Here is a 12,742-nt window from a genome sequence, read left to right as displayed (position 1 = left end):
TTCTCCCACAACGAACGAGCAATCTTTTGCCTACAATTCGGCGTTAGCTCACAATGTGATTAGAGGCTTATTATGAATTATACTCGATTATGGAGGCGATCTGGCGTAATGGTAACATCCATACCTCTCACGCAGAGATCACGAGTTCAATTCTCACTCCCGACTTTCTTCCAAAAATGGAAGTACAAGTGACGAACCAGTCGAAATGTGTTGAAAATCACTATAATAGAGAAAAAAAATATACTCGATTTGCCGATAATAGGCATTTATCAGTTGGCAGAATCAATGTAGGGATGATCTAGAAATGATCTTGAAGATGATATTGAATGATTACTCTCCAAAGATTTGACGAAACATGACATCAATAGAGATTTTATTAGATTAAAATTCAGGTTATTGTCTAATCAATTCGTGCTCAATCCACGTTTTATCGTGTAGGTCTTGCTACTAACAATTTATGGAATTGTGGTCCAGGATGTCATTATATCGAGTATGATGTTTGGTTATGTAAAAATTCAATTAATGAATTTAACTGGCTGCAGATTTAGAAGCTTAACACGTTCGTCGCCCAAAGCGGCTTTTCTAAGTTTCTTGCGGAGCCCAACTTGCGAATAAATTATTAAATGAAGATCAAACTTAGTTTGTAGACAACTTTTACATGATCCAGCAATATTTTAATTAATTTGAAGATGAATTGACAACAATAACATATGCTAAAGTCATGTTATATGGGTTTTGCAAAAAGCTGCCATACAAACCATCCGCACTATAAATTAATAAAAAGTACAGTATAAACATTATAATCATATGGTTATAATTTTATTATTTTTCTACATATCCTATAGTTACACTTAGGTGCCTATTCTATCAAATTCCTTTTAAAAATCCTATTAAACTTGAACGAGGAAAGTGTCACCCATATCTGGGTTACGGGGCGACGAAAGTTTTAAAGGGTATACTTAGGCATATTTTTCCATTTGATGTATCGAAAAAGAAAAAAACACAGATTTTGATCAATGAAAAAACTCAATTCAAATGAAATTACTACACACAATCAGAGTCCTATGTCAAAATACCGTCCGCGCCTCTATGCCCAGACCCATAAACTTTGTTATCGAGATTTTTGGTCACCCTATTTTTGACAACATAAAAATGAGCGCTCTATCGTATGTAACAACTTTGTCCAAGACAGTTTTTGTCTGGAGATAAACTGTCGAGCTCTAGATGCCAATTTCACTTAAATGCACTTCCTGGACCATTGTGGAATGTCAGCGGGAAGTGAAATCAAAAATACCCGACCTATTTTATTCATTACATTACTTACTTGATTTACTATTTCCACTATATAGGAATTATACAAAAAATACCGGGGCTTTTTCATATTAATTTTTATATTTGGAAGCAAAATCTATTCTAAATAATGATATTAATGTTCAAAATCTATACAATTTTTCCCCTCAAAACATTGTAATAGGCCCCTATATTGAAAGATTGGATGTAGTCCAATATCAACAAAATCGGAGAGGGTCGCGTAAAAAATCAATTGTCTTTCGGCTGAGTTGGCGTGAAATTACCCTTCAGGACTGCAACTCGATACTATTTCGAACAGTCAGCGTTTTTAACCCATTAACGGCCGGCTGTTCGAAAATCAACTTTGACAAAATCAACTTTCTATGTCTTTGGAAAGCAATCAAATGGCAATGTGTTTTTGCACCAAATGAAGCCTAATTTATTATCTACCACTTACCATCGATTTCATTCAACTTTGTATAACTTTATTGTACAATAAATTCGATTTAAAGCAAATATGTGTGGCAGGTGTTTCAATAACAAAACCTAAAAAAATACAAAAATATGTAAACTTCTCTACAGAAATAATTGGATAAAAGAACACACATTTTTGTGTAGAACAAAAAACAATCGATTGGAGCTCCTACAGGAAAAAAATACAAATTTTCACCAATGTTCAATTTTTCATTTCCAAAAAATTCAAGATAGTATGAAAATAGCTCGTTTACGCCAAAAAATCAAAATTCGTCAAAAAAATACTTCTTACAGCTTGGCGGCTAATGGGTTAATATCGATCCAAAATGCCACTCTAGAGATTCACATAACCAATGTCCGCCTATGATAATTGCCAGCATGAAACAAAGAAGCTTAATGCCAGCCCAAATCAACACCCAAACCGAACCCGACCTAGGTGACTTGATTCAGCGTTAAGCGACGAAATCGTTTCATTCCCACCCAATTCGCGCCTCATCCCCGCGCGGTACAGCACCGATGCGAACCGATTCCATCCGGCAGCTACCTTGTATCATCGTCACAATATTTGCAATAATTTTCATTCATAAATCCCCTCCCGGCAACAACCAGCTACCTCCATTAATCGCTATCAAATGTCCATTCTCGGATCGTTCGTTCGTTCGCTCGCTCGATCACTCGACCAATCTCGAGAAGCAGAGCAGGGAGAAGATGAAGGTGTGTATGTTTGTGTCCGTGGCTGGGGCTGTGTATACATTAACGGTCATTATAAATTGTCCACCTCCAAAGCACGAGCCCCAGGCTCCGTTCTTTCTCGCGCTGCCGCGAGTGCCAATTTTGTGGTGCTTTCGCATTCCAACGGACAGAACGAAACTAATACACCTGAATCACGATTACCATTTTGTTGTTCTTTTCTCTTCGTTACCTCTATTGAGTCGTTTTTCGTTCTTCGCTATTTGGGAAGAATTGAGTATCGTGCGGAAAAGATAGGTCAAAAATTTAAATTAATAATAATAACAATAAAACGAACGATCGCAGCGCAACTACCAGGGGAAGAGGGCGGTCGATCCGATTGAAGTACTCTTCGAGAGCGGATTATATGACTGAAGCATGCCCAAAGATCGCGAGAAGAGGTACACGATACAAGACAACGCAGACAAAACAAGTGTGAAGAGAACAGGTTCAAATCGAACGAAAGTACCATTGCGGCCCTCGTTGATTGTTGTTTGGTAGATTTTTTTATCTTTCATCTCCCAACTTCAGCACCTCTTCACGCCAAGCTGAAAGTATTAAACAATGATATGGTTTCTGCTAGCGCCCGGATTCACCTCCCAAGGAGAGGTGGGTCGTTTTGTCTTGTTATAATAATCGGATCGTGATGGGCGTCGAATCGGTTGCGTGAAATCTGCAATAATTTACAATAATCCGGAACTATCTACATGAGATTGTTTGAGAGCAATTCCACGCAAAAGTTATCGGTCGAACACCCGTCCCTATCAGAGTTTTAAAGCTTTGTACATACGGTGCATTATCATGTGTTCAATTTTAATTGTAACTTATTTTCAATGAATGAGTCTCATCATAGGCCAGACCGCTAAACTGATGAAACAATGAAACAAAAATTTCTGCATCACTCGAGAATTAATCAAGCAAACGAAACAAAATTTGGCATGTGGAGGTTTTAGGATGCAATAAATGTTTCTATGGTGGTTAGACACTCCTCCCCTTCTCTAAGTGCCATACAAATGAAACACAAATTTCCGCAGAACTCGAGAACTAATCAAGCAAATCGAGCCGAAATCAATAGATAGCAATTTTATTGTTCGCACAGGTACTCAGTTATCTTCTATATTGTTGTTGCCTTGTTGTTCGTAGTGTTTTATTATTATTTAGTGCTACGAAAATGCTTATTTGAGATTTGTGTTATTCACGTATAAACAGGAGCATAATTTTAATTGTGAATTTATTTTTTTCCTAATGAAATTTATTCTATAGTCAACGTAATGGTCACGAGGTCTCCACCAAAAGAGGATAAAGAACCGAGGCGAACCCAAGCCACCCAGGTGACGCAATCCGAGTCGACCGCCGACCCGCTGTCGGAAGCGGCGGTCTCTCACAAACAAACCTGTGTTCCACCGATTGCCCCGTTAGTTTGAAACGTAGAAGGCGATCCTTCAGTTTGGTCCGACGGAGCTTAAGCGAGCGTCGTACGGAATACGTTAGCCCGGATAATTTTTGCTTTGAAATATGTGTCATGCTCCGGTGGTGTTCATACATAAATATCGCAAATCCCAAATACGCTTTTCCGTAGAACTAAAAATAACGAAACAGTGCAAACAACAAGGCAGCTACATTATAAAAGATAACTGTGTGTCCGTGAGAAAAATAAAATTTTTATCTGTTGAATTTCGGCTCCGGTGACGCTAATACGTAAGTACCATTTTAATCAGACAACAGGCTTTTGAGATAGGATTTATAGAAAAAAAAGTCATCTTCTAAAAAATCGCATTCAAAATTAGACACATTGACGGCGCCAGTGGTTGTATGGTTAGCGTAACAGCCTCACAATCCGATCGGCCTGGGTTCAATCCCAGCTGGCGTCGTTGGGATTTTCTGAGGCGAAAAATCTCTGGTTACGTCTTCCTTCGGAGCGGAAGTAAAAGAAGTTGGCCCGGCTCATGAGTTGTTGAGTCTGATAGGTAGGAACAGGTGGAGTCGCCTCCCTGATGTCGGTGATTGGCACTAAAGTGGCGGAAAATAGGCCGACGAAAAATAAGCGAAGATAAAAAAAAAAAAAAAAAAATTAGACACATGTGAATGAAAATTTGAATTTTTGGCTTCCACTATCGTATGCACAATATATAAATCAATCGAAGAGAGTCGGATCAGATTCAGCTGTTTTAAGGCTAATTCGGCATAGAAATGCTCTTCATATTCGCACTTGTCCGAGCCATCTGATGATCAACATCGAATCCACTTCGCCACACATTACCAAACCATCCAAAACATCTTCAATCCGGTCGGTCGAGCTTTACGCAATCAACACGCGGCCTAATTTGTCACAGTACTGCCAATCATCGATCAAACAAACATTCACATGAGGTCCCAAACAATCGAACCCAAGAAGTGGTAACAGCAAGACGGAAAAAACGAGCAAAAAGGCGCGCTACAGATGATTGCGTGTGAAAGATCATCCGCACTCTCTCATCCAGCATCATCGAACAAGATACCGAGCCGGAGAGTAGACCCAACGCCAACAGAGAGAGAGAGAGCGAGAGCGACACCTGCTGAGAAATCCCAGATTTTCGTGCAGCAGCAGCATTAAGACCCACACTGAGAGAAGGCAGCGGACAAGATAAAAACATAAACATAGCTAGAGGCCATTATTAGCGACCCAGCGGTGTGTAGTTTACATGCGATACTCCGATCGTACGCATCGTTCGAACGGTCGTGGTTCTCGCGTTTCCCCTCCCTTGAAACTCCCGTGAACTGTTGTGTGCCATTTCCTTCCCATCCACACCGTCGCCGATAAAATCGATAGTGCCTATGTAAATTAGCATTTTGCAATATTAATCCCAATCGATTAAAAACAAAACGAAACTTATTATGTCGACCCATATGTTGGTAGTAGATATCCTTTGAATATTAACAATTAATTCGATAGAGTTTTGTCAACACGTGTTCAGTGAGATTTTCGGAGGGCTTTCCGAGTGTACAGTGATTTTCCTCTGAGAGTGAGAGAGAGAGTGTGTGTGTGCTATCATGAAGACCCACTCAGCTGTCCACGAGATGACGGATTTAGGCCCGGCCCAGATAAACGATCTACGACACCACTCGTTGAGTGAAATACTTAAGAGTAACATGGAAATTATGAAACCACCAAATCATCATCATCATCACGATCCGCACCACTTCGGCAGCCACCAGCATCAGCATCTCCCGTCGCCGACGGGACTCGGCAGCGGTGGCACAATGGTGGACTGCGCTGGCCTAAATGTGGTGGTCAACGGCGGCCAGCTGATGCCCGGCAACGATAGCAACAATAACAGCAGCACGAGAAGTGACAGTAACAATAACCACAGCCACGGCGGCCCAGGAGGCAATCCAACCGCAAACCGCAACAGCAGCAGCGGTGGCAGCGGCGGCGGTTGTGGTGGCGGTAATTCAAATAACGACTGTGACGATGACCTGGGCAAAAATCAATTGATTTTGATTGATGATGAGCGAAGTTCTATACATGACGATGACGACGTAAGTTTTCTGCCCGTGATTTTTCTCCTTTTATTTCTTAATTCCAATAAACTCCTTCTGTGTGTGCTGCCGATCGAAGCCGTCGGGCCGCTGAGCTTTCTCGCGACTGCAAGAGAGGCGCGATCGAGCCGGGCGCTTGCCGAAATACTTTAAATTTTCTAATCAGTTTGAGACGCTGATTTCCCCGCCTGTCAGGTGCCATCCTCGGGCCCTCGGAGCCTCTCCGAGGCCCCTTTTCAGACTCCATCCGAGATCTCGGCCAAACTATTTGAACGATTTTTAATTTACGGAGAACCGAACCGAAATTTTGCAAGTAATCCGAGGTACGTCAATCATTCAAGATTACTGAATTAATTATTCTGTGACCAGCGCCGAAAACAAAAAACCGGACCCCAGGGAGTAGTTCCTGCGCACAAAAAGGGGGGCAAAGGGTGAATAGGGGGAGGCACTTTCGCTCGTTATCTGCTTTTACTAATCAGTCTCAGTGTTTGATGATGATACGTATTGAAGGCGGCGGCAGCGGCCGCGCGGCCGTTTGGTTGGAATGGTGCAGGTGCCGGGAAGGAAGATAACCCTTTTATTTGGAAAAGATAACAACAGCATAACAAGGTAGAGAGAGGAAAATAAACACTCGCAAGTGAATGTGAATGACGCAAGGAAGGTGTTCGTAAGGAATGTGGAACAGCGGCGCTCTGGTCAGTTACTGAAATGATGAATTATTTTGAGACTTAGTTCCATGCCAATTGTACCATGTTCAAATGGATAGCACACACTGTTTCTGCGTGGACTTAATCCTCGAGATCAAGCCACAATGAATACAGCAGTATAATGTATTTTGTTATGTTTCAGCTTGTACTAATGTTTTACATTGTATCGAAAAACTGCTGGGGACTATTTATTTCATTTGTGTTTTCAGATTATCAACCAATCTACCAAAGAATGTGTCTTAAATTTTAAGTTACAAATAGAATTCCATACTCCAGAACTGACAGATGCTTTACGATGAATTCATAAGCAGCTGAGATGAGAGAGAAGATTAGCCTCTCTCTGGACAGTCATAACAAAACATGGTGACTGATAATCATCATTCAAGATTAAGTTACTTAACGTAATTGAAAGATGACTTCTGAACTATTAGTGTTCAGTTCATGCGACTCTCCATGATTTTTTCGGCACGAAACGCGTTTCCGCTCGACTAGTTCCGAAAGACCTGAAAGTTCAAAAACGATGCTTTCATTGTGAACGAATTTTTTACCCAATTTTTTGACTCAACAGATATCATAGAACGAACTCCGTTTTCGTCAACTGGTCTTTGACTGAGGACTACGTCTTTCAGCAAGGGATACATTTCACGATTTATGAAATAGTTGTAACTTTAATAACTGTTTATGTTTTGCATGCCAATCGGATCGGTAATTCTCTTAGATTTGTTTGAAATGCTATACATTACGATTCTCTGTTTCACGAAATTTGGAAGAAATCCTATTTTTGCATACATTTGTTCTGTAGAAGTCACACTTTTTAAATGTCACTGCGAATCAGGCGCGCGTAAATCGATCGTTCGATAAGCAAATGCACTACTCATTCTACTAAGGAGCGAGGAAATATTGCCATCCAAGCTCTGCCCATTCGCTACTCATTCGGGGTATAAAAGACTCCATTCGCTATATCTATTTCACAATCTCGCTGCAGCCAGCAAGCAGCCGAAAGGCTTTCTTAACGGGGTATTCTAGTGTTATGGCATCCCGAATTATTACATTAAATGAGCTGAAAAATAACAGAAAATGTCCTACTCCCCAATACATATATATCATTTGTGTAATATATATGCTAGAGCGAGCGAAACAGGAGACACATTGAATTGAAAGCATATGAAATCTTTTCGTATAGTTTGCCAAATACACGGCCCAGACAGAGAAAGATATATTCTCGTTCATGTTCTTGTTTATCCTCTTAGAAAACACTTCCCAACTTCATTTTATGATGAGGTGTAATATTATCACGCTTCTGTATAACAGCACTGGCAGCTATATGGATAGCGTGGTCGTGTGAAATAGCTTTGCATTCCAGCCGGCCTTGGTTCTCGATCCCCATTGACATTGTATGGACTATTTTTTGCACAATCTCAAATGAAATGAGAAAAGAAAACAGAAAGAGATGTCTGCTCGCATACATAAAAACTATTTTTAAGCAGCACACGAAATGGCATCATTTCTGCCAAAGACGAAATGTTTTCTGCCAACGCTAGTTTGGATGTAGAGACACGAATTTCGGACGTTTTTCGAGGTCTGTAAAAATAAAACAAAGAGTATTTTTATTATCCATTACATCATTATTTGTTCATCTATCTTTTAACGATAAAACAAGAATTGAACGGAGAAAAAAATACGCATAACTAGAATAATTACGAGATGATGAAATGAGGAGGTTCAAAAAAAAAAGTTTTGTCATGGCGTACTCGATACCAGCCCTTCTGGTTATCAGATTCTGAATCAGTGCCGCTATCGCATGCACCTCGGACAAGTCAATAATATTGACAAAATGGCGGCCGTATGGAGAGAAAAATGCTGTTTTTAACGTGGTTTTTTACGTTTCCAGATTTTTTTTAAAATATTAAAATTTTAAAAATATATTTTTTCAGAGGTTCATGTGGTAGAGAGATGCATACAGATTGTATTCATATAAATTCGACATGAATCGATTCAGTGTAACTTGAGATATCGTGTACGCCAGTTTGAAAAAACTAGTTTCGAGAAAAACGCGTTTGAAGTTCATTGTTACGGTCGTACCAGGTTAGAGAACGCATCACTAAAATGGCTCCAACTCGATAAATAATGGGATTTTCGATAAGTCCTTTCTAGGGTATATTCATGAATGCCAAATCTACAGAAATATGAAGGATTTTTTTTGTTTTTTTTCCAAATTTCTAGACTAGATTACTGTCTTAACACTAGATTGACCAAGCAATTCATTTTGACTGCTCTTCAATTTCAGTTAGAAAAATAAATTATAATAAAATAATAATGACACCTGACATAATACGTTCATTAATAAGTTGTACAAAAAGTCACAACTTTCTAGGAATTTGTGTCATAATGTGTCATTATTATTTTTCTAATTGAAATTGAAAAGCAGTCAAAATAACTTGCTTGGACAATCTAGTGTTAATGCTGATATCACATACAGCAGTCCAAGCGCAAAACATTTCTGATGGTCGATGCTGTGTTGTGAATGAATAATGTCAACTTAATTCGTAATTTCAAACTCGAGGCTGAAGCTCGATGAATTGAGTTAACCACGTTGATAAAAACCATCTGTTGGAAAGTACTGGTATATTTTTACTTGAAAGTCATGAACAAAATTCGAAATTCATTTTTTTTATTATAATTATAAGTTTTAGTACATTCCTCGTCTACAGCTTCAAGCCGCCGGACGTATAGTTGTTTGCGTCATAATTACCGTTATTTCAATACCGTTATTGGCTTTGTGGCTCGTGGAGTGTTTCGCCCTAACGATTTTTTTTATATTGTTCATTATCGACACTAGAAGAAATATCATCACAGCGGACACTGTGACCTTTTCTGCCATTCTACGCATAGTTGTCCCATGTTCCAGAATCAGCAATTAAGAAAAACGCATTCAAAGTTTGCTAGCAAATTTGTCTACCAGAAGCTTTAAGCATTTCGGTTTAGCAATACACTGGGTTTTTTATAAGCAGAGAACTATTTTAAATGAAGTGTGAAAAAATCCCCTCTATTGAATCAATCAATCTTGGTTACAGGCTTAAAAATTCATTGGCGGGACAGTTATGCCTAGAATATCAACATGGGATGATTGAACTTGATGTTGTTTTTCGAAATACTGGGAACAAACATACAAAATATTTTTTTTATTTTCCGAAATATTATGCATAAACAATCGCTTTATGAAGAAGAGAGTGATCTGCAATATCTTTGCAAAATACAGGGAAACTTCGATATAACGTACCCTCGTTATAACGTACCCTCGATATAACGTCACTCGGTATAACGTACATTTTACCTCGATATAACGTACACATTATCGAAGGCCAAAAAAAAATTTTTTTTTTAGTTTTTTTTCTGAAAGAACAATAAATTATCTGTATTTTGATACTAAAGCTTGTGTTGTAACTTTAACCAATCCCGAAATACAACTGTTTTGTGATTCCGGATTCTAAATGAATCAAACTTCAATCAACAGAACGAAGGGAAACATCATGAGAAAAGTTGGTTTCGTTTTCTTATTGATTTTATTCATCAACCTTACTCAAACAGCAACACAATAAAGTAGTATAAGCTACGTTCCAGAGTTCTTTATTATGCTTCGATATAACGTACAATTCGATAGAACGTACAATTTTGAAAGTAAAATGTACGTTATATCGAAGTTACCCTGTATAAATCTAATTGTTATTAGGCATTCGCTAACAAGGTGTACACGTGTTCTGATCAACTTTTTTTTATTTGTTTGAGAATTAGTGCGTTCTTTCAAACCAGAAATGAGTACCTTAGCCCTGGTGAAAGCGTGACATAAAATTCTTGTACTTGAACCGATTTCTTTGATAAGGATCTACAAAAAATATATGGTGGGACAGTTATTAATAGAATATCAACATGGGACAATTTAGCTTGATGTTATTTTTTTTAAAGCTGGGAACAAACTATATTTTTTTTGTGTTTTTCCGGAAGATTATCGTTTTACGAGGAAAAGTGAAAATTGTCAGAAAATAACATGGGACAACTATGCGTAGGACGGCAGTTTTCATCAACGCTAGACAACGGAAGCAGCTTCATATCATACGCACTGTGTGCTCCTACGGATAAAGTATTTATGGTTAAACACTACATAAATATTATATAGATAACATGAATATATTTATAAGCAAACCCACATATGAAAAGGCAGAGTGTGGGGGATCTCCTAATATGTAGATCTCCGATACTGAAAAGAGTGACTCCTCCTTGTGTATGAAAAAAGGGACAGTAAAACAGTTAAACGCATCCTCACAACGGAGGACATTTCTTCCGGGTACGAATCAACTCGCCCTACCAAACCACCCTCTAAAAAAATACACAAACCTCTCCCCTCATTACTCCAACAGAAAATTCACCTGGAACTGACCCCAGCGATCCTGATCATGAAAGATCTGGACAGATATACAGCAGAACTCCGATTATCCGCGGAAGCTAGTTCCATAGTAAATCCATAGCCCATCTCGAAATTTGTGAGTGAAATTTTCGTTATCCGCGGTGATCTTGCCGGGGTTCCACTGTACTCCCTTATTTTGAATACCGAAAGTGAGACCGAACAAACTGCAAGTTTTCATGGATGAGCAGAATTTGTTATCGACAAGCAATTCACGTTATATTATCGTGTCTATATCCCATGACGTAAAATTTGCGGGAGTGGTTTGTAGCGAGTCTGAAGTGTGAAACTATAATAAGGAACTAAAACAAAAACTCCCGTCGAGGACTGTCAAAATCCTGGTCTGACGCCAACTCGGTAAAGTTTCTCATTACATTATTTTGAGTTACCTTTTCTAACTACGCCCTTCGCTTAACACGTTAAACCCAGCATTGTTCTTGCTGTGCTTCCCATCTAGCCCGCAACAAGACCATTTGCACAATATCAATGTCGCTTTGATATGGTATGGTTGTTTCTTTAACATCAAGTATGAACATTCTTCATACGCATCCATCGCCAATATTTTTTTTCAATTTTATGTTAAAAAATTTGAAATCGTAATAAAAACATGTTGAAAACTTCTTTCTATTTTCAAACAGTCACCATTTTGCCTAGAAGCATTTTTGTTTTTCTTGCCCAAGTTTTATACAACAGCGGCTTCTTAGCTGATGTAAAGGCGAACCTGGACATATTGTAGAGTTGTTAGAGAGCTTCAATTTAATTGACAGAAACAATCGTGTCTAATGTGAATTTTCGGGATAAAATTGAAACACATTCAAAATTACTAACATTCAAGTTTTTTTTAAATCAACTAATTTAGATGTCCCGCTACTTCACCTTCTCCTCATCTTTCAAATGAATGCAACAGAATTACCTTACGTCGCGTACTTTTGGAAGTAGAATGAGTTTGAGGCAACAGGAAATTAAAAAAAAAAGTTCTATAACTCTGTCATTGCTGAAATATGAACATATGCGTAGAAGGATTTTTTTCATCAAATAAAAATCTTCTTGAGAGATTCTCTATAAATGTATTATTTTCATGTGAGAAAGGTATTTTCTGACTTTAAGGGGATGAATCGAAAATTAAATTCTTCTTTTATATTCAAAATAAGAAAAATATATGCATAAAAAACGAATATAAGTTTTTTTTGACTCGATTATATACGGGATTCGATTATATACAGTGAAAATAAATCCGAGTCTTTTCATTCTAATTTAATTTATTTTTTTTGTATCTTAAAAAGATTAAAAGCGAAAAATTAAATAATGGATATTTAAAATATTATTTGTTTCATTTGTTCGGAGCTCTAGAAAACGTCCTTTTGGACGTTGCCTCTCCATGCCTCTCTACTAGAATTCTACCTTAAAATATTTAAGGTATTTAAGTTTTTCGAGCTTTTTAAGGTTTCTAAGTTATTTAGGCTATTTAAGATATTTATGATATTAAAGGTAGTTAAGGTATTTTAAGTATTTGAGGCATGTATTTAACACATACAGGTTATTCAAAGTATCTAAGGTGTTTAAA

General features: G+C 38.1%; 1 protein-coding gene across 5 annotated transcripts in view; it reads left to right on the top strand.

Moving 5' to 3' along the window:
- Window positions 1-12,742, top strand: part of LOC129764735 (transcription factor AP-2-epsilon) — a 431,999-nt gene that overhangs the window by 307,570 nt on the left and 111,687 nt on the right. The window contains exon 1 of one of the 5 annotated variants that reach the window (XM_055764159.1): window positions 5,290-6,012. The exons of the other annotated variants lie outside the window; for them this stretch is intronic. Coding sequence (XP_055620134.1) covers window positions 5,524-6,012 — 489 coding nt within the window. The 5' untranslated portion in view covers window positions 5,290-5,523. Of the gene's footprint in view, window positions 1-5,289; window positions 6,013-12,742 lie in introns of those variants that run through there. 5 annotated transcript variants of the gene reach the window in all.

Source organism: Toxorhynchites rutilus, chromosome 2 (genome assembly GCF_029784135.1).
Source record: "Toxorhynchites rutilus septentrionalis strain SRP chromosome 2, ASM2978413v1, whole genome shotgun sequence".
Lineage (NCBI taxonomy): Eukaryota > Metazoa > Arthropoda > Insecta > Diptera > Culicidae > Toxorhynchites > Toxorhynchites rutilus.
Note: the sequence above shows the minus strand (reverse complement) of the source record. Positions and strands in the feature narration are given on the sequence as shown.